The 23,573-nt window shown below is 39.3% G+C and overlaps 1 protein-coding gene across 2 annotated transcripts in view; it reads right to left on the bottom strand.

Moving 5' to 3' along the window:
* The window catches only part of FBN1 (fibrillin 1), a 398,720-nt gene that overhangs the window by 23,097 nt on the left and 352,050 nt on the right, over positions 1–23,573 (bottom strand). The window contains exons 47-57 of one of the 2 annotated variants that reach the window (XM_082254921.1): positions 21,526–21,654; positions 18,294–18,413; positions 18,079–18,204; positions 15,005–15,154; positions 13,183–13,248; positions 12,974–13,090; positions 7,708–7,827; positions 5,218–5,340; positions 4,749–4,880; positions 1,978–2,100; positions 1,440–1,646 (exon numbers count right to left, since the gene is read on the bottom strand). In XM_082254921.1, the coding sequence (XP_082111047.1) occupies positions 1,440–1,646; positions 1,978–2,100; positions 4,749–4,880; positions 5,218–5,340; positions 7,708–7,827; positions 12,974–13,090; positions 13,183–13,248; positions 15,005–15,154; positions 18,079–18,204; positions 18,294–18,413; positions 21,526–21,654 (1,413 nt within the window). The remainder of the gene's footprint in view (positions 1–1,439; positions 1,647–1,977; positions 2,101–4,748; positions 4,881–5,217; positions 5,341–7,707; positions 7,828–12,973; positions 13,091–13,182; positions 13,249–15,004; positions 15,155–18,078; positions 18,205–18,293; positions 18,414–21,525; positions 21,655–23,573) is intronic. The other variant, XM_082254922.1, reaches the window with a different exon arrangement.

The following is a 23,573-nucleotide window of genomic DNA, read 5'->3' as shown; positions in this document are numbered from 1 at the left end:
TAAATAATATAAACATAAGAAATAATATAATGAGGTGGGATGATATGCTGTATAATTTGCCCAAAGCCCCATCTCTTACACTGCCGAACTTTACCACTTTCAGTAGGGAAGAACTAAAGATAAAATTGTTTTTTCTTTTGTTTTTTTTCTTTTTACATTTTGGATAGAGTAAGGAAGAATAAGAAAAATTATAATAAAGAATGATGATGTGCTGTATAATTTTTCCAAATCCTCATCCCTTACACTGCTTAGCTTTATCACTTGCCGTAATATAGAACTAAAGGCAAAATAGTTTTTTTTTTCATTTTGGATGGAGTAAGGAGGGGTGATAACCCCTGTCATATGGTAGATGCAAAATAAAGGGCGATTTCGCTTCATTTTCTATCCCATGGCCAAAACAGTAAGTAAAATAAATGCCTTAAAGGTAAAATATGGGGTTTTCTTTAACTTCCCTTCTCGGTGATAACAGTAAACAAGACAAATAGGGAGGGAAAATCTCCACAGACAGAAATAAAAACCTAAACAATAAAAGGATATTAGTTCTAAGGACAATCTTTCACAGCCACATCCTTATGCGAATGCAAGATACAGAAAAGGAAGAAGAGAGAAAAATGTCAGAAAACTCAACCCCCAGATGGGGGAGTTAGCTCACATACCTCTTCTTAAAAGTAGGATTTTAAAGTCTGTGAAGTTGTCATTGATAATCAGACATCATAATTTTTAAAAGAACATCATTATTTAATTCATCAGAAAGGAGATCAAAACAGGGTACATATACAAAATAGTTTTACATCCATCATTTAGGCATAACTGCCATGTCCATATAGTATAGATACAGTACTGGTAGGTCCTACGTGTTTCGCTGAGCATAGTAGCTTCTTCAGGGACCACATATAATACTCAGAAACTGTTTCTACAGACCATATTTGGAAAGTCCATTGTCAAGCATGCCAGGCATTCTGAGACAAACCTTCCATGGCAAAGAGTAGATGCAGAGACCCAGGGGTATATTCCCCCACAGGGGTAGTAGGCAACCCAAAAGGGGGGCCAAACCTGAGGAGGGAGGGCCTAAATGACAGGCACTGGACCAAGCCTGTATCTTACGAAGCTCCACCAGGACAAACAGAGCAGGGGAACGAGCGGAAATCCACTCTTATAGTAACATCGTCTGAAAGACAGGCAGTGTGGTAAAAGAAAAATCCACTCAACACTTTACATTGTAGCAAAGTGTCATTTCTTCAGTTGTCATATGAAAAAAATATAATAAAATATTTACAAAAATGTGAGGGGTGTACTCACTTTGTGAGATACTGTATATATATAAAACCTATATACTGCACTGAAAAGTTATTAATGTGTATAAAAGCACCATCACTGTAAACTGGTAAAGCATCCCCCCATTTACAAATACAATAAAATACATGAGTCTGAATACATACCTTCTCCTCCAGTTGTATATCCTTTTCCATATGGACAAAGCTTTTTAAACTGAACTGTCCCAGAGAAGGGGCAGATCTCACAGGTAATACCCCATCCCCTGCCACCATTACAGCAACACTCAGACTTGGTAACAGAATTCTGGTTTGATGATCCAAGCTGGCACATTGTATGTAATACATCGGTGAAGCAATATCCGAGTCGGTTGTCTGCAAAAAATACAATAATAGATTTGTTGGTTCTGTGGTTGCCAAGGGTCATATTGTTATATGCATGCTACCGTATGTGGTTTACATTATAGTAAATATTATTATGTTTAGCAGCACAATGGTCTGTACATTACATGGGTGATCTAACCTTCCAAGGTAACACACATAATTGTATCTTTGCAAAAACAGCTAACAGGGCAAATACTGTATGACAACTGCATCCATATGTTCTCCTTCCTCCTTACCCATTTGAAATGTTTTATATCATTCATTTAGATTTTTCTCTGTGTATGGTTGTCTCTCTGACTTGTAAAAAGCTCTCCATACTCACCGATACATTCTGTCTCTGTAATGCTGGCATTGAATCCGTCTTTGCACTCACACTTGTAGCTGCCCATGGTGTTCAGACATTTTCCATTTTCACATAGCCCAGGCTTAAGGCACTCATTCAAATCTTATGAAACAAAAACAATCATGTTAAACATGGCTTAAGCATGATGGCATTCTTATTAAAGCTGAACGCCAGTCATAAAATAATTAATTTAATTATATTCCTCAATAGCCAAAAAAGATATAAATCTACTTTATGAGCAACAGACAACTTGAAAACGCAGCAGTGCAATAATCACTGTGTCTTTTGCATACAGCAGAGCTGTGGGAGAGACCCAGCAGGTCGTCCCACTACAGACTGCCTTCTGAGAACTACAGCAGGTGGATACAGGACCAGTCACACTGCGCAAGGGAGGAGATCAGCAGTGATCGGTCTATATTATAGAAAAAATATATAAATATAAGCGATTGCCTTGGATGACGCCCTGGAAGGTGGGGCGACATATTTCCAGTACGCTTAACCATTGACGTCACTTCCTGTACTCCGTGGAACGCATACGCATTTCCGGAAAAACTGTACCCCCTACAGCCGGACTGTGTTCTCTAATCTTCCTTTCATTTGTGTTTTTGAGCCTCCAAAAGACTATATTACCGGTGGGGAATGGAGTGCCATACCTGCAAGGAGGATTGGTGATATACATCTACTACTCCTTAAGCTGTTTTGACCCCCACACTGAAACAGCCCGGGTTCCAATACTTCCAGTGAGTGGGGACACAAAAGGGGAGTTGAGCATCCCGCAACGGCTGAGTCTTTAAGCACTTTGGCACCTTCTTTGGCACGGTTATACACCTTTTGAAGCACTGAAGCACTTTTACCGTGGAATATTGAATTTTTGGCACTTCATGATACTTATTCATTTTAATACACATTTATGGACTTTTGTAGCACAGATGCACTTTTTGTGGAATATTGAATGAATTTGTTGCACAATTTTGTATTTTACCATTTAATCTTTTGTAGCACTGGTTCACATATTTGTATATTTTTAGGCAAGCGCTTATGTTTATATATTTTCACTGAGTCCACTCAGTGTATAGTAGCTGCCTATGAGCGATTTATTTTATAGCACTTGCCAGTTGGTGCATGATTTATTTGGCTTATATATATGCAAGCGCTGTTTTTGTCAATATCTATACGGTCTTTATTACCGTATAGAGAGGCCAAGACTCACACTTGATTACTGCACAGATCTGGAAGAAATACACAAAGCACCCCAAGATTTAGGTAAGAGTACACATGACTGTATTTAGACAATATATGCTGATCCCGGAGTTCAGCTGTAACGTATACAAGCAAATCACACAAAAAAAACCCAAATATGAATTGAATGTTGTGAGAGTTAAATTCAGCATTTTCTACATTTCTCTCTAGTCTACTTTTTTGAGCTTCAACCTCCACAATGTAAAAATAATAATCTACACTGGAACTGACCAGCATACAGAACTCCCTGCATATAGGCTTCTTCTATTACCTCCACCCGGGCTTCTCTCATGAGTACAGAAACAAAATTAAAGGTTCCAATGGATGAAGACAATATTTTACTTGACTCTTGTCTAAAAGCACAAATATGTTCCATGCACAATTATGTCCATGAATCTGACAAGGAGCTGATGTTTATGTCCTGCAATGGCCTACTACCTGTATATAGCAAAATGTTAATGATGGAATTATGCAGATACCCACTATTTTCTCAAAAGAGAGAGTGAAATTTACTAAAACTGGAGAGTGAAAGATCTTGTGCAGCTCTGGTTTTATTGTCAAACCTTATGTGAACATGATGAAGTTAGAAGCTGATTGGCTACCATGCACACTGCACCAGATTTTGCATTCTCCAGTGTTAGCAGAGATGTATAGTAACTAAGTAGAACTACTTCACTACTGTACTTAAGTACCGAAAGGCGGTATCTGTACTTTCCTGGAGTAGAATTTTTTTCTCCTACTTCAACTTTTACTTCACTACATTTTTTCAATGATTTCAATACTTCTACTCCAATGTTTTTTTTTGTGCTGCATAGTTACTCGTTACAATTATAAAAATTACCACTGCCAGAACAGTAGATGGCAAGTTTCATGAAGCTCAAAACATGTGAATTATCAGCGCATACGAAAATAAATGCTACTGTATGTATAAATAAAAGCTGCATTTGAAATAATAAAAAACAATATGATGTTCAAACTTTTGACTTCTTTCTTTAATAACTACATAACACAGTACTTGTACTTTTACTTTCAGTACTTGAGTAGCAATTTTTTTTTCAAAACTACTGGTACTTTTACTTTCAGTACTTGAGTAGCAACATTTTTAAAAAAACTACTTGCAATACTTAAGTACAAAAAATGTTGAATACTTTAGTACTTCTACTCAAGTCACTTTTTGATCGAGCACTTCCACTTCTACTCAAGTCACTTTTTGATCGAGCAGTTGTACTTTTACTCAAGTATGGGTTTCGAGTACTTTATACAACTCTGAGTGTTAGTAAATCAACACCAACATCTGAATTCAGCAGACACTGCACTAGTCTTGTACCCTGTAAATACCTGGTGGGTCTCTTAATGTTAATGCTCCTACCTGCTGTAAATACCTGGTGGGTCTCTTAATGTAAATGCTCCAACCCGGGCACACAAATGTTAAAGTGTAAAAGTGTAATATATAGCATTTATGCACAATTTTCATACTTATGGTTTCCAAACTGAACGTCATTCTATTGTACCTATACAGCCTTCACCATCCGGTCTACGCTGGAACCCTGGTCCACATATACACATGTATGTTCCAATAAGATTCTTGCACATCATTTGTTTAGAGTCACAGTCATGAAGACCATCTTCACACTCGTCCTGATCTGTAAAATGGAGAATGATGCTGTTGGTAATAAAATGTCTTTCATTTATCAATATAAAGAAAAATATAGCCCATACTGAGCACCCATCGAAGTACTAAAATACATTTTATGCAAACAATTTATACAACCTTGTCAGACTAAACAAGATTCTACTAACAGAGGATGGAGTAAAGAAAACAATAAATGAAGAATACATTCCCGTCCTATTTGATTAGCACCCTCAGCCCCCAACAACTTGTTTGCTGCTACTTCATACTAATCTAGTACATGTGAAGTTTCTTAGTTTATAGCTGCCTATGAAGATGACCTTGTTGAATCATTTGTACATAGCACTCACCTTTGCACATTCTCTTGTCTTCCCGGAGAACATAACCAGCTGGGCACTTGCATTCATATGAGCCATAGGTGTTAACACATCGGAAAGCGCACAACAGAGGGTTCTGAGCACATTCATTAACATCTATTAAAAGAAGGAAACATTAATGGAGATAAAATAAAAGAAGACTAATTAAAAGAAAAGTAAAAAAAAATGGAACCTATTTGTTGGCAACCTGCAGTGTCCCAGCTGTTCTTGCAGTATATTTGCATATGTTTTGTTGAATAGCAATTTTTTTTTTTAATTTAAAGCCCTACTTTTTTTAAGTTTGGGATAGACTTGGGATAAGTAAAACCTTCTCTTGAGCTTTCCTTGCTATCAGTGACCCCATTGAGGAGATTTTCTCCCACTTCCTGTTTCTCTGACAGCAGGACAAGAAATGAGGGACGCAGTTGTCACTGGGACTGGAAGACACAGACAGCAATAATAATCTGACAAGTGTACCACAGTCCTTCCTTATTTTAATATTTTTCTGCAGTCCGTGTCCCCATGGAGAGATTTCTTACCACTTCCTGTCCCAAGAAAAAGAGAAGGGAAATCTTTCCATAGGGGACAAATATAATGCAAATTAAAATTTGGTTCTAACGCCTCCTCACTCTGTCCAAACCTAAAAAAAAAGTTTTGGTGGGTGCTTTTTCCTAACAACATGCTTATAAAAGTTATTTGGGGTGGAGATAGAGTTTACTGTAACAAACCAAGGAATAAGATTAGATCAATTTAAAGTGATTCTAAAAATATTTTTTTCTTTAAAATAACAAACATGTTACACTTACAAGCTCTGTGCAATAGCTTTGCACAGAGCAGCCTGATCCTCCTCCTCTCGGGTCACCTGCCGGTGCTCCTGGCTCCTCCCCCCTGCTAAGTGCCACTTGCTATGAGGGCACTTGTGCAGGCTTGCTCCCGAGCCTTGCTGTCTGCGCCTATTGACACAGACAGAAGGACTCAGCCCTGTCCCCCGCTCCCTTGTCACTGGCTGTGATTGACAGCAGCAGGAGCCAATGGCTTCCACTGCTGTCTCTGAGCCAATGCGAAGGGAGAGAGAAAACGGGGCTCCTGCTCTTGTGCACATCACTGGATTGAGATCAGGCTCAGCTAAGTATAAGGGGGTGCTGGGGGGAAAACTGCATGCAGGTTCTTTACCTCAATGTATAGAATGCATTAAAATAAAAACCTTCTGCCTTTAGAACCACTACAACCACTTCTGGATTTGCTAGAAAATTACTTAGAACCCCCAAACATTATATATATTTTTCTAGCAAAGTCTCTGGAGAATAAAATGGCGGTCATTGCAAAATTTTTTGTCATGTGGTATTTGCGCAGCAGTCTTTCAAATGCCATTTGTTCGGAAAAAATAAATTTCACTGCATTTAAAAAAAAATAATAAGTAAAGTTAGCCCATTTTTTGTATGTTGTAAAAAGATGATGTCAGGCTGAGTAAATAGATAGCTAACATGCTACAGTTTAAAATTGCGCACAGCCGCGGAATGGCGACAAACTACGGTCAATAAAAATCTCCATAGGCGACGCTCGCTTTAAAAACCTTTAACGGTTACCAGTTTAGAGATACAGAATAGCTTTTTTTTTTTAATTATTGCACTCGCTCTGGCAATCGCGATGATACCTCACATGTGTGATTTGAACAGCGCTTTCATTTGCAGGGGCGACTTCCGTATACGTTTTCTTTCGTGCGCAAGCTCACGGCGACGGGGGCGTTTACATTTTTTTTCTTCCTATTTATTTTATTTCATTTTTTGATTTTAGCGCAGGTATTTAAAAAAAAAAATCTTATCACTTTTATTGCTGTCACAAGCAATGTAAACTATTCCTTGTGACAGCAATAGGTAGTGACAGGTACACTTTATGGAGGGATCGGGGGTCCCTCCACTGCACTTCAATGTATTCAAAATGCTGAAAACTGCATTTTTGAATACTGTCACTTTTTTAAATTTGGCGCCATTACCCGCTGAGTAACCCGGACATGACGTCATGAATGCTGCTTCTGGGTTACATCATCAGTGACCCAGCGGCTTCGTTCGGGACTCCAACCAGCCGACAGAAGTGACTTCTGGATGCTCGGGTCTCCCGGTGAGACGGGTGACCCAGGCTGAGCCGCGGAACATGGCAGGAGAGGGGGGGGGGCGCATCGGCCGTTACCACCTGAAAGCCCGATCTCGGGCTCTAAAAAATGGTACCGTGATGATGCCTCGAGCTGCAGACATCACCCCGGTACAACCACTTCTTGCAGCTGACGTAGATCTACGTGAGTTTGTGGTAAGTGGTTAAGTACATTTTCATTGGTTTTGAATATTTGTGCAAATATATGACAATTATTCTGAAATTCTGATTAATGAAGATGACATCAAGAATATAATTTTCCTTGGTTTATGACATTTTAAATGACCCATATAATATGTGGAGTTTGGATTACAAAATATACACTTAATGGATTACCTTCACAGGACATCATTGGTCCAGGCTCAAACCCTTCTTCACATGTGCACTCAAATCCACCAATCACATTCTTGCAAGTTCCATTACCGCATGGGTTTCCAACAGAGCACTCATCAGTATCTGGAACAAAAAGAATGTAAAATCAGTTTTTGTCATGGAAATAAAATTTCAATGTCATGGAAATAAAATGTCAAAATTTCAAAATTCTGTTCATATTTTACATATACCAGCAAACCTTGCTTGTTCAATAAACCGCTAAGTGTTGTGATTTGGGATTTTTTTGGTTTATTCAACGTTTTAGTTATGTGGTTTACAAAGTTTTTTTTTTCAATACTTTAGTGCAAGCATTGTTTAGTAAGTCTCCAGAAACATGGGAAGCAACAGTATAATTCTGTGGGAGTCACGCAGCCATCCCTGATGAACCATGTCTCCAAAGAGGCTTGGTGAACATGGAGAATGTTAGTACATGCTCGGATGCAACATGACAATTTAGGCTGGGTATAGATAATGGAAAAATGTATCAAATACTTACTGTAATTTTCCTTTCCAGATGCCAATACATGGCAGCATACATATGATATAGCTCCGCCCCCTATATCCACCCACAGGACCTGTTTCAATCTATAAATTGAGAGCAACCTCCTCCATTCTCCGTATAAAGCACAAAGAGGGAAGGTTCGTATGCTGCCATGTATTGGCGTCAGGAAAGGAAAAATTACGGTATGTATTTGATACAATTTTCCATTTTCCTGACGCCAACATGGCAGCATTCATATGATAAATAGCGAGCTAAACAGGGTGGGGTATAATCAAATTTTACTACAATAGACATGGAAGTCTAGGCTGTCATTTCATTGAAGTCTATTGATATACAAGCCCCTGGATCTTCCCTGTAGCACTGTAGGCAAGTGCACAACGCCAACCAGCCTGCTGTTCTATATAGGCAAATGCCCAAATTTAAAGATGTAAAAAGTGACCTAGCTGAATGAGCAAGTATCACTTCTGGAGGCTCTTGCCTGTCCGCACTGTAAGTTTTCTGGATGACCTTCAAGATGACAAGGTTTCGCTGTAGGTTCCTCATTGCCTAATGGAAACACAATCAGGCTTCTGGAGGATTTCACCTATTAAGCTGCTTGAAGGTAGGCATTTTAGACACACTGGTAAATCCAGTGTAGGTTAGGTACTGTCTCTGCCGGAAAGGATAGAACCGCCACTTTTTTTGTTAGATGAAAACAAAAGCCACCTTGGGAACAGAAGTGCTCGAGGAGCATAGGCCCCAATCTGTCCAGAAGGAATAAGATGTAGGACTCTGTAGCTCCAAGTGTTTGCAGAGCCCATATTCTGCCCCTTGAAGTTATCACCTGAAGTTATCGAGGGAGACTGCCTCTAGAGTGATGGCCCACTGAGGACTGCTTTTTGATAATGCAAACAGAGTCCTGGCAAGAAAGCCAGGACCTGAATAAAAACCTGCTGGGGAACGTTATTTTTCCTCAGGGCAAATTCTCAGGACTGACCTCATGAAGCATTCCCCTGACAGTTCACATGCCCAATTTCCCTGGTGAAAGCTGAAATGTAAGCCCTTACAGGACTAGGCTGAGCAACAAATCCAGAACCATGTGAGGAAATGAAAGCAACCTCCAGATTGCAAGGATCAAAATTCTGCTCAGGCTGTGAAACTGTTCCAGACTTTGGAGTAAATAGATTTGTTACTGTCTTTTCTGGAACCTTGTCAGGATTTAACCACTTCTAGAAGACCGCCCAAGTCCTCCAATCCTTCCCCCTCCATTTACAGGCCATCATGGGACAGGTGTTGATGAAACACTGGTAGCTGAAGTGCCTGGTCCTGCCTAAATTCCACCGCTAGGGTAAACCCAAGGCCTGCGGGCCAATCAGCATGCTTGCTATCATAGTGAGACCCTCAGACAACAGTCTCCCCTGGAACTTCATGACCAAAGGCACTAGAGGAAAGGCATCTATTAGGTGACTATTTCTTGGGTGAGTGAGGGCATCCACTTCCGCCACCAACAGGTGAGGGTAGGAAGAGAGGCACCTTGTGAAAGACTCAACTGAGGGTGGCCCCGTACCCGAGTTATATGGACAAGATCTTCCGATTAAAGACCAATTCATTAGGAACCAAGTAGTGGTGTCAGTGGTGACAATGGTCCTGGATAATGAGCCTACCGGAAGAGATCAAGTAAGGGACCCGTGACATATCCATCACCAGAGGCTCCTGCACATCTAGGAAGAAACACTTTGAATCGGCTGCCTTTTGTATTGCAAAAAAAAAAAATTCATTAGATGTACAGAGAATCCAGTGTGCCCAGGGTAGCATAGGGATGCAAGACATCATCAATTCCAAGAGACCCCTGCATTGGGAAGCTGACAACTGCTTGGCCCATTCAAAAAGAAGGAGAAAAAGTACTTGCGTGAGCACTGAATTGGGGCTCCATATCGATGACTAGTCAGGTCTGCTCCAACTGTCTTGGCACCTCCTATCCTGCCAAAACTTCTCAAGCTGGCCAGAAGAATCCCCTTTTGAACTAGTAGGTCATCTGGACTCCAAGCCAACAGTAGAATACCATCAAAGTAATGGTGGAATTGAAGCACTCCTGTTTCCTCAGAGGGGCTACACAGAAATTAGAACCTCCATAAAGGTCATCGGTGAGGCGGATATCCCTGAAAGGAAGACCCACGAACTGGAAATGTCCATCTCACATCGAGACTTTTAGAATCATCCCCATTGCAGGCGTATAATATCGATGTAATCAGAGAGGACATCCACCTTCTGAGGGGATAGTGCTATTCTGGTCAGGATGAAGAAATGTTCTGGAGAGTGATGTCTAAAGCACCAAAAGTAGCCGTTTTACTGTAAATGGCGCCCCTAGATCCAAAAAAAAATGGGCATTATCATTTGTGTACGCATTTGGCCACCCTAGTCCCCACACTAGTCTGGGGGGGGGTGTCTCCCATCAATCAGACTCCTGTGGGGGATGATGAAGGGATTGAAAAGGACCATGGCAAAAGGATCTTAAGTCCTGGAATGTAGAGAGAACTAAACTATCAGAAAGAACTGGCTTACAGCATTCTTTGTCCTTACAGAGGTCTTGGCAATATCCACAGTCCGTTAGTAGTTCCGCGCTGCAGGCCCAACACTTCTTATCCTTTTAATGCTATTAGCACTCAGGGGAGGAGTAAAGCTGACACTTCACTGGTAACTTTCTGCACCTCCTGGGCGAGGCCTGCGGGGATGGATGAGCCGCTGTCCACACTGGACTTGTCATGACATGGCAACGTTCTTTTAGCTTGACCTTAAGCAAGAGCGAGAGCGGGCTAAGTTGCATCCGAAGACACAGGCCACGCTCATGGAAAGGCACTTTTTTTCCTCTTCTTACTTACCAGACTGATGCTCCCTACCCACATGGAGGTCTCGGCTATGTGGCAGAACATTTTATTTGAGCAAGGAGGTCAGCACTGCACAGTAAGGAAAAGAAGGAGACTCGCAGAAAGAAGCAAACAGATTATAGACATATGCCTGAATCACCTCCATCCTCTCCCCCATTGACCTGCAGCATAAGCAAGGGAAAACAGACGATGTTTCCAGTGCAAAAACCACCTCACACATGCATGAGCCTATACATGCCATAGCAAAAATGGCTGCCACACGCTATCTGCACAGTGCAGGCATGGATTGCATAGTCAGCCCTGAGACTGGAAACAGCCACAAAACCTGGACCAGATTGTGCACACACACACATGTTGGTTAAAGGAAAAGACATAGATGAAAGAAAAAAACTGCAGACAAAAGAAAAAAAAAAAAACAAATGACTAGAACCAGCACATTGTGAGATAATCATTATGTGAAAATTGTAGTGTATGGAGTGATCTTTTCAATCAGATGCGAAAGGAAATTCTGACCCCATCAAATGGAATATGTACAGTATGTGTTGTGAATTATGAACTGAAATCTCTGCAGTGAACTCGTGTCTTTGTTTTGTGATCATAAAACACATTTCACCAATAATAGTGCATGGGGTCATTGGTTGAATTTAAGTGGCAAAATGACAAGGACATAACTAATCTTGTGGTGTGTAGGCAGCACAGAACAACAAGCAGAGGAAGATCTGCAATGAAATTTTAAGCCTAATAAAGTTAGAGACAAAGGAGGAAAACAAAAAAGGGATAGTACATACCTGTAGGAGAAAAGAAACTACAGCCCTGACACCAGCATTAGGATTCAGCACAGGTGTTCAGAGAGACACATGCATCATGGACTTCAGCAACGAAGCACAATCACAGGTGTGCAGGGAGACACATGCATCATGGACTCCAGCAGCCAAACACTATCTCAGGTGCACCACATGAGGTTCTGTCATCTTTAGTTAGAGAACTCCTCAGCCCCAAAAGACCACCAGAAGAGGCTCCCACCTGGTTGGTGCATTTAGCAACGTAGGATGTGGGACTGCGCCTGGGAAAGGCTGAACCCAGACGGATACCGACACAGTCGGCAGGTAGGGACTTATTGCAACATTACAGAGTTCTGGGTGTATATCTTGAGGACAAAAAGAATGGGGGAGGTTGCTCTCAGTGAGGCTTTAAGAGATTTAAACAGGCCCTGTGGGTGGATATAGGGACAGGGCTATATCATATGTATGCTGCCATGTTGGCATCAGGAAAATAATTTTTTTTATTTAGGCTGTGGGTTGAATGAAAAGGAAAAAAAAATCAAACAGGTTTCTCCATCGACACAAGTGAGGTGGATAGAGGAATCCTCCACACCAGGACACTGTATTCTGTCAGTGGGACACTGATCAGAGGCTGCAGTTGGTTGGCTGCAGCTGCTGATTGATGAAAGTTTTCCAGTGTGTTTCTTCAATAGAAGTCGATCTGATGGTCGACTTCTGTCAAACATGGAGGGCCACACACTGATTGCAATTTGGCTGGTCCCTACTGAACCAGTCAAATTTCAATCCGTCTGTACCCAGCCTAAGATAATATGTAGGCTCTAGCAATATGGAAAATTCTTATCAAAGATGGACGGCACAGGTGCTGTCTTACATGGTTGCTTCCTTATATTTTAAAGCACCACAGTATTATTATCATATGCCTACATTTTCCTGTAGTCCTCTGCAAATTGCTCTCACGGCTCCGTTTGTTACCATGACTTATTTTTATATCTCACAAATCAGAGGGATAAACAATGTAATGTAATTTACTCATTGTAAACACATTCAGTAGTATTTTTTATTTTAATAACATTATAACAGACCTATACATTCATCTCCTGTGAGCACATATCCAAAGGAGCATTCGCATCGATACGATCCATCTGTGTTGATACACTTGCCATTCTTGCATTTGTCTGGATCAGTACATTCGTCCATGTCTACAGAAAGGTGGAAGAAGAAAAGAGCACTGTAAAATCTGCATGTGATGTTCCCCACGTTTGTTTTAATTTTGCTCAGGGTTACAGCTTACCAATTCGCTCATCGTTTGGTCCAACCACCACACCACTTCCAAACGGACAAATCTCTCGAAAAGCCTCTTAAAAAAACAAAACACACAAAGCCATTATACTCCGTCATGGATGCTATACTATAACCAGAATATATTAGGTTTGATTTTAATGTCTAGATCTAATTCTGCTCCACCCCACTGAAGTCACTCTATAATTTAAATGTGGTTCCATCACTTCTATCAGCTTTCAACCCCACCAAGGGCACAGCAGCATTGCTCTTGTAAAAGAACAAGCTAGTTATTCTATGTAAAGAACTAAAAAAATAAGCATGGTTTGTGTTCTTGAATATAGTACAGATTTTTTAAGCAACTCATAGAATGCCTCTACATTGTGCTTCACTAACACATTACCTAAAGCTTGTACAATGAGTGTGTGCTGATTAATGTTGGGAATGTATTGTTTGCTGATAAGACTCTCATTCGGCCTGCCGGCTATAGAGCACAGGTGAAAGAATCTCCCACTGCAGCTACTGTATTTTACAGTCAACGCCACTGTCTATCAAAATTTCTAGACAGCAGCTTCATCTGATTACATGCAACTGCTGATCATCCGACAACTTTCTATCCAGCTCCTTTGATTTTGAGGAAGTAGATTGGCGGCAGGGCTGCCCACTGATAGAAATTGCATAGTGTATGGCCAGCTTTACAATACGTTTGTCAGCGATACCTCTTATCATATAAAAAGTTCTGCTTAATCAGTTGCTTAGTACTTTGCAAACTACATCTTGAGTATGCCGCCCAGTTCTGGTCCCCAGTCCCCAGGAAGGATGTACTAGAACTGGAAAGAGTCCAGAGAAGGGCAACAAAGCTAAAAAGAGGGCTGGAGGATCTCAGTTATGAAGAACAACTACAAGCATTTAACATATTTTCCCTGGAGAAGAGACACTTAGCAGGGGATAATATAGCGATATACAAATATGTTTATGGTAATTCCAGCATTGGGAGAAAACTATTCAGTTTCAGGTCACTCATGAATACACGTGACCACTCAAGGAAGATGGATGAGAAAAGGTTCAACCTTAAGGGTTTTTATCCACAATCGTTGGTTGCAGTGGGTATTGTATCTAATTTAAAAATCCTTTGATGGACATCTTATTGAACACAATATTAGAGGGATATGGGAAATGGTAGGGACATAACACTTACACACACATACCCACACAGGTTGAACTGAATGGACTGATGTCTTCATTCAACCTTACCAACTATGTAGCAACTTCATATCATTTTTCTATTAAAAAAAAGAATCTTCAATCTAAATCCATATGAGACTGTCCCATCACATAATGGACAAGAGTGATTTAGCTAATATTGTCCTGTTTAGGGTTAAAATGGCCGGTTTTCCTTAACATTTCATCAAACGTGCATAGTTCATCTTCTACAATAACTTGGAGCAGTGTGCGCACGTATTTCTCATGATTTCCCTTGGAATGTGTCCATTTGGACATCACATCATGTACATCTATAAATGTTCTTCCAAGCTCAGCTTTCATGTGCATTTGAAGCAAGCCCTTTGCCAGCTTTTGGTGGGTGGAAAACTGTTTTGTTGTACTGAGTAATTGTTTCCCTGTGGGATTGTCTGGGAATTTCTTCTATTTTGCTTGATTGCACTCTGATATAAATGTGCTCTTTGTCATTGTATAATACATATTTTATACTAACACCCTAGAAATAATAGGCTTGAACAAATGGCTGCAGTTCTGTATATAAATATGAAAGGTATGTATTGTCATGGGTTACTGTAATGTGCCAGCAGAATATCTACAATAAACAGCAATACTACCATCTCCTTCCACTGGGCATATTTCACATGGGGATCCCCATCCTGCTTCTTTCATTGCACAGCAACATTCTTGCTTGGTGTGGTTTAGGGTCTTTGGAGAAAGGCACTGTCCTGCTTCAAATTTGGTGTAGCAGAAACCGACTCTTAGATCTGTTAAAAGGAAAGAAACATAAGATGCCAAAATGTCGCAATCTCGCAATCTGGAGGGGCACTTCTATTAGACTCTGCATGCGGCAATATGCTAAAAAAATAGGATCTGAATATAGTGATCTAAAAAAACACTTTAAAAGGAAACTATTTATTTGTCTATTTTAAATTCTCATTTTTCTGGTAGAATCTATCACTTAGTACCCAGTGTTGGTGGCCATCATCCCGATATATAGATATATAGATACAAAGAAAGTACCCCCAATGATTTGGGACTTTGCATGCCACTCAAACACTGAAAGAAGGATACAATAATGTGTATAAAAAAATCAAATTTTATTACATAACAAAAAAATATAACTACACAAACATTGTATGACTAGCAAATGCTAGACATACGAGAACTTTAAAACCTGCAAAAAAAAACCTAAAAAATAAAGACAGACCAGTATCCATACAGAAGACTCTTGGGTAGCATTGGTAGAAAGAACCGGACAGGTCCTGCAATTTTGCCGCAATATTCATCGTCAACCTAGAACTGTTCCCTCCAGTAATACCTTTTCACCACTAGAATGCCACCAGACTTTTTTGTTGAATGGCAGCCAGGGTGTTTCAGCCCAGTTTCTTTGAGCCCAGGCTGTCATAGACCCCCTACCTGGGGGGTTATCACACAGCCTACAGTAAGCTTATGACTGGATTGGACTCACACTTCATTATGTGGGCACCATTCTCTGCAGTAGTAAGGAACAACTACCGCCACCAGCAGAGGAGAAGAGGACAAACCCATGATGTCATCTAACTTGCCAGAAAACCCTTGGATATTGGGGTGTGTTAAAAAAAATATACCTCTGTATTAAATTGGTCTGTATTTAGGAGTTTGTGAGGCATGTGGCAAAAATGTATAATCTCCTCTTCCACCCGTTTTCAGGATAAATACATACAGTATGTCACAAAAGTGAGTACACCCCTCACATTTTTGTAAATATTTTATTATATCTTTTCATGTGACAACACTGAAGAAATGACACTTTACTACAATGTAAAGTAGTGAGTGTACAGCTTGTATAACAGTGTACATTTGCTGTCCCCTCAAAATAACTCAACAGACAGCCATTAATGTCTAAACCACTGGCAACAAAAGTGAGTAAACTCCTAAGTGAAAATGCCCAAGTTGGGCCCAATTAGTCATTTACGCTCCCGGTGTCATGTGACTCGTTAGTGTTTTACAAGGTCTCAGGTGTGAATGGGGAGCACGTGTGTTAAATTTGGTGTTATCGCTTTCACTCTCCCATACTGGTCCCTTCAAGTTCAACATGGCACCTCATGGCAAAGAACTCTCTGAGGATATGAAAAAAAAGAATTGTTGCTCTACATAAAGATAGCCTAGGCTATTGTAGCAAAATGCCATTTCTTCAGTGTTGCCACATGAAAAGATAGAATAAAATAGTTACAAAAATGTGAGGGGTGTACTCACTTTTGTGAGATATTGAATTTATAATCTCCTTTCCCACCATATTCATTCATCGATTGGACTCATTTTTGAGAATAAATTGCTAAAAGTGCAAATATTAGTCAAAAGGTGCTACTCAGATAAATATGTAAAATAAGTAAAATTAATCACATTCAATGCCGTACAAAAAATCCAATACTGTGCAAAAACATGGTGCAATGTCCGCAAAAAGTGCCAGTGCTAATAATATACAAAGTGCTAATATATTATCAGTGTAATATTGTCCTTCAAAGATGCATACACTTTAATTTAAAAAATCTTCCCATGGAATAAGCCCCGCATCATTGCGACACTTCTGGTACGGGTCCGTGGAACGCAGAGTGTCCCGGACTTCCAGCTTGCCTCGGATCAATCAAGCAATATTTCCTATGTCAATGTACGTGGATATTATTTATTCCAACAAAGTATACTGAGGTTTTACACTATGGGGATTATCATTTTGTGTTCCATTGAGCTATAAAGAGGATACGATCATACAGAGACTACGAGGGGGAGCTTAAGGGAGGACCTCGGAGGGAAGAGAAAAGCAGTCTTTCCAACCAAAGGCAATACGCCCCTGTTGCAACGGGGTAGCTATGTAGTGCACTCTTGGTGGGGGTCACTGGAGGATTCGGGGTCACTGCATGCTTGGATTCTTTATTGTGCTGGGTTAGCACTGATGCACGGATTCATTGGTGGCACTACAAGGACCAGCAATTCAATTTCAAAGATTTTTTAAATGAAAGTGTTTGCATCTTTGAAGGACAATATTACACTTATAATATATTAGCACTTGGTATATTATTAGCACTTGCACTTTTTGCGGACATTGCACCATGTTTTTGCACAGTATTGAATTTTTTGCACAGAATTGTATGATTAATTTTACCTATTTTACATATTTATCTAAGTAGCACCTTTTGAGTAGTATTTGCACATTTAGCACTTTATTTAAGTGGAGCAGCACCATACGCAATTTTACAAATTACTCCTTAACAGACACTAATTAGTAGTGTTTTTTGGGGGCTGCAGCTTATTTTTTGCTCATATTTAAGCATTGTGTTTGCAATTTTTTCAACATTTTAGTAGTCAAAATCAAACTTATTTATATTTACAAAATAATTTGATCCATAGCGCGGAATATTCTTTTCTTTTACGTCTCCATCAGAGTGACCCATTAAATCAAATGTCCATCCTTACATAAATTGTCCTATGGCTCATAAATCAGTGGACACTCTATCAGAGACCTGAGGGGTACTACTAAAATCAGGGGGGAGGGGCAAGAGGCCACCCCAGCACCCCCCTATACCTGAGCCTTCCTGTAAGATAACTATTTTATGTAGCTTGCTCATCTCTGGTATTCCAAGTTTGTGGTGTAAGATATGGCTGTATTAATCATGACAGCGCTGTATGTTGTAGAAAAGGATTGAGACTCTACCTTGGCATCTCCTTCCTGTTGATGATAGTACAAAACCCTCAGGACACACACAGATGAAGCTTCCAGGAGCATTGTTACAAGTTCCCAGAGCACAAATCTCTGGCTCTTCAATACATTCATCAATGTCTGTAAAGACAAAGTAATTTCAGAGGTCAGATTATTTCATATAAAGCTCTGGATTTGTACATGTTATGATCTTAACTAGGTCACTGTACCTTCACACTTGTCATCTTTCAGCACATATCCAGGAGGACAGATGCAGCGGTAGGAGCCGTCCAGATTTTGACAAGTTCCAGGAGCGCACTTCCCGGGGTCAAGTTCGCACTCATTGATATCTAGAAAGAACACAGCGATATTTTACTGAGATCAGATCAGAATTAGAAAACAATTAGAACAGATCCATAGAGCTAAGATGCATTTTTATTCACATCTGTTCATTCAGATAAAGTAATTTCAGATTGCCTCACTGGCCAGCCATTTCTGTATTTCAAGTAACATTTTTCATTTTGTCCACCGCTTGGCGGAATTAGCACTACATAAAACACAACATAAATCACTGACAGGAGATTCCAATCTGCTTGGGTATGGGATTCATATTTTCATGACAATAATACATTACAGGATACAAATTGAAATATTCCAAGATATTTCATATATATATATATATATATATATATATATATATATATATATATATATATAAAACCTGTAACAAGATACATGATGTCATTCATTTTAAGGTAAGTGTTATTTTTAAAGTGCACCTAAAAAATTAAATCAAAAGTTGAATCTTCTTATATTTTGCCTTCCCTAGTTTTTCCCTTACCCCTGTTTTAAGACGCTAATGAGATTTTTTAATTCATCCTTCTATTTTCATTACATAACTTGTTTTAGACCCAGTGCTGTCAACTGTGTTTCTTTATACAATAGTCTCTATAACTTCAGAATATAAGGTGCTACAACCCTTATAGGTAAGTAGGTTCTTCCTGAGCAGATGGGTGCACCATCCAACACTGCACCAATAAAAACATATAATCCAACCAAGGGATCCGCCACACCGTATTGTGCTCAGTAAAATCTTCTTTATTAAATGCTCCACAGGGAGACAAAACCCCAATAAGAGGCGTTGACGCGTTTCAGCCTTGGGAGGCTTTAATCATTAAATGCGTCAACATCATCTGTGTCCTCCTGTGGAGCATTTAATACTGATTTTACTGAGCACAATATGGAGTTGTGCTTCCCTATGCAATGCAGGCAGATCATGGTTAGTGGGAGGGGTGGGCAGACTGTTCTACATAGCTTCCTAAAAATATATCACAGCACCATGCCTCAGAACCCTCAGCTTTGATGCAAGCAGTGAGCTGGCTTTTGGTAGGAGGCATGCAGATATCAAAATGCCTTGAGGGTTTGGTGTCATTCTGGAGGAGTTTGCAGGCAGATCGCCCAAGGTAACGCCCACATGTGATACTGAACCTCCATGATTGAAAGATCAGAAATCCAATGAATGGAAGGGGCAGCCAAGGAAAGTAAGGCTGGGGAGGAAAGGACTAGATAATACTGGACTTCCTCTAATGAAGTGGTCACTTGCTTGACTTGCTGCAGCTTCTAATGCACACTGTGAGCAGACATCTAAAAAAAAGGCACCAAATAGGGTCTTTATATATGCTCACATATTACTCCCCAGGAGCCCAACATCCGAGAATTTCTAATGTGCCTATAGTACATTCAATTAATGTGGTTGTTCTTGGCCTTACTCGCTCCCTTTTACTCAGTTTGGCCCCTCACTGTGATGGACTGCCTCACTGAAAATATTAAGTTGTGGTGATGAAACTTTAGGAACTGAAATTATTTGCACATAAAAGCTCCCTAAATGTTAGAGTTCTACATTGTAGGTGAGCATACATGCAGACACATATAGACTCCTAAATATTCTTACAGTGCAGCGCAACCAAAAATCACCATAAAAAGTAATAGAATAAAAAATAATAAAGAACTGTGTGTTTTCAATCAAAGTCGTTTTAAATCAAAAATACATAAAACTACCCCCCAAAAAAACAAAGTCCATGTGTAAATCAAAAATGCAATATAAAGAGTGATCCACCGCAGTGTTCTTCAATCACTTAATGACACCAAAAAGTGTACACCACCACCGGCTGGAAAACCTGCTCACCTCACAGAAGAGAGCAATCAGCTTTGTATATAAACACTCCTGCAATCTCCTGCTACGGTCTCCTCTCCCGGCATCTGGCTCTCCAAGCTCCTCTTACTGCTCTGCGAACCTCATGCAAATAGTACAAAAGCAGACTACATAGTGCTCTCCAATTGAACAAAGCTTATTAAAAGCCCCCATATAAAAAACACTTACAAAATAAAAAAACTAAAGCGATTGTAATCACATTCATATGTGTCTGCTCACCACTTAACACAGATCTCAGTGGCTGCGTGACATCACAGGTTCGGCTCCTCCCTCCTAGGACTTTTTGGTGTCATTAAGTGACTGGAAAACACTGCAGTGGATCACTCTTTATACAGTAAACCCCCGCTCCATCCCGGTTCCGTTTTTGCGGTCCCGGTATATTGCGTTTTATTTTGTAATATTATTTTACTATATAAATCATTAAAAATGAAATATTTTTGTGTTTTCCATAGCTCTTGCTATGTCTCTCAGTATCTTTTATGTGTTTAAATTAGTTTCTATTGTTTTAAAAGTGTGTTTAAAGACCTTAAAATGCTTTTACACATACAGTGACAGTAAAAAAAACATGCCTACAATGCATTTTAATAGGGTTTTTCTATTTCGCGGATTTTCACTTTTCGCGGCTGGGTCCGGAATGTAACCCCCGCAATGGAGGGGGGTTTACTGTATTGCATTTTTAATTCACACATGGACTTTGTTTTTTGGCGGGTAGCTTTATGTATTGTTCATTTAAAAGGACTTTGATTGAAGACACACAATTTTTTATTATTTTGTATTATGTTTTTTATTCTATTACTTTTTATGGTGATTTTTGGTTGCGCTGCACTGTAAGAATATTTATATATTATTTGTAGTGTGGTTGAATCACTAGGAGTGTACAGCAGCAATTTTATATAATTAATGAGTACTGTATTTTCTGGCGTATAAGACTACTTTCGAACCTCAAAAAAATCCTTCAAAAATGGGGGGTCATCTTATACGCCGAGTACAATATCTCCAAGGTAACCTAAGTATAAGTATTACCGGTAGATGAAAATAAGGGGGGTCGTCTTATATGCCCAGTCGTCTTATACGCCGGAAAATACGGTATATTGAAATATTGACACAGTATTTGGATAGTGAAGGGTAGCGCTGATTGTATCTCACATACTGACCTATAGACTCCTGCTTCACGCCTGTGTATATCAACCAGAGGGGGCAGGGTATAACATTTCAAAAATGTTGGGCTTTAAGTAAAATCCTAACCTTACCTAGACATGTTCTTCCATCGGATGTCATTTCATATCCTTCGTTACAGATACATTGGAAGGATCCAATAACATTGACACACTGTCCATTTCTACATAACTGACCATTAAGCGTGGTACATTCATCAATATCTGTAGGAAAACAAAAGAAGTCAGAAAAGATATAAAAACCAAACAGCCTGTTAAAATGAGCCAGCAGGCTTTTCAAAATAGTTTTATTATGAAATATAATATAGCGCCCAGCAAAATGTTATCTTACCATTAGATCATGAAATATTTAACGAAAGCCTACATGGTGTGAAAAGCAAACTGTTTTATTCCACTCTGTGGGTAACAGCTATAATTTTATAAAATCAGAATCTAAAGTGAAAATGTGTTTTGACTGCAACCCTAAAAGAGACGCACTAGTCTACAAAATTTTAAAGCTAATTTGTCATAGTCGTTTTTGTCATTGGAATAACATTATCCAAAAACAATAGAATGGGTCATTTCCTTTTACCTAATTAATATCTGGATTATCTTCAAAGAGAAAGTATTTAGCTTATTTCTGTGTAGGCGAAAAGAAATATTGGCTAGACTGGACGAAAGAAGGGAGCTCTTCCTGTGAGGACCACAGAGATCGCTCTACCTCTGTGTAGACTTTTTAACCATTTAGGTACACTTGTGGATAGAAATATCTGGTCACTGATGTTTTGTGCAGGATGCGTGTGTAGAGATAGTTTATATAATATACCATTTCTACTTTTAATGTCTATAAATGATATATTCAGCTATGGTGAAAATGAACTTGTAGCCTAATGTGACAAACTAGCCTTTACATTAAAGCAGTAACACTTAATTGCGAGTGCACATAATAACTTCCTTGGTACAAAAAAGAGGCAAACATTTGTAGGTTTGTCTGCCAATCATCTTTAGCCGCCAGTTTGCTCCTTTTTGATAAGGTATTATGTACCCATAGCTTGCTATAGAGATATGAGACCAATAAGCATGACACAATTATCATTATCTGTGGGAAAACAAAAGAAGTCAGATGCGCCAAGTCACTGATTAGTATTTAAATGGTACGTCCACCTAAAAAGGATTGGGATTGTATTAAAAAGCAGAATTTAAATAAAATTCCTGCCTTAGCTACATCTATGAAAAAGCCATTGGTCATCTGGGCCCCAAAAACACCTTTATCCCAGACATAAGCTAAGAAGAAATCTGTAAAACTGTTGGGATTATCTGTTACTAGATACTAAATATGTTTAAGGTATTTATGTTTAAGGTATATATGTTTATTGATAGTAGTTAACAGATATGATTAAAATCTATTGATATTAAAAACTTTGTAAATTTTATTTCATATCAATTCTTATTAAAATGATTAAGTCATTATAAAAAATAATTTGCATCATAAAAATTAACTTACAAAAATACACATGTACAACATATACACAAGGTCCTAATGTGTCAAACCTCATTTAGCAAATTTTACAAAAAATTATGTGTTATGTGTCCACATATATCTAGATGGATCTAGCATACATCTTCAGGACTATCAAACAGCCCAACAGCACTAACTGTTCGTTTAGTTATATGAATAAACATTCAGTACTGCAGGGCTATATGATAGATCTGCTAGTGCTGTGTATGATTACTAGCAGCTGGCAGCTTTATCACACAGCCCCACAGTGCTAACTGATCATTCATAATCATAAAGGATAAATCGGCTTAGAGAGATGAAAGGGGCTCAGTGCTGTGCTGTAATTCTCCCTTAGGAACACCCATAAATTGAGCTTCAGCCTGGGGTAGAGCTACAAAAAAAAAAATATATATATACTGAATGAATCTTGATGGGACTAAGTGCTATGTGCACTGGTTCCATTGGGGTATTCAATGATAAGTCCCTCTTCCTTAAATTACTAGTACAGTATATTCAATATTACACAATGATCTGTCTTGGTAATGCAGGCTTTTCTAGTTCTTTTGTTGCTAGACTCCATCCCAACACTGACAGTTTTCTGTCAAGGGGATCCCAGGCTGAGAACAAATTAAAAATCTGCAGTACT

This window comes from Pelophylax lessonae (assembly GCF_965119305.1).
Source record: "Pelophylax lessonae genome assembly, chromosome: 4".
NCBI classification, from domain to species: Eukaryota; Metazoa; Chordata; class Amphibia; order Anura; family Ranidae; genus Pelophylax; species Pelophylax lessonae.
Note: the sequence above shows the minus strand (reverse complement) of the source record. Positions and strands in the feature narration are given on the sequence as shown.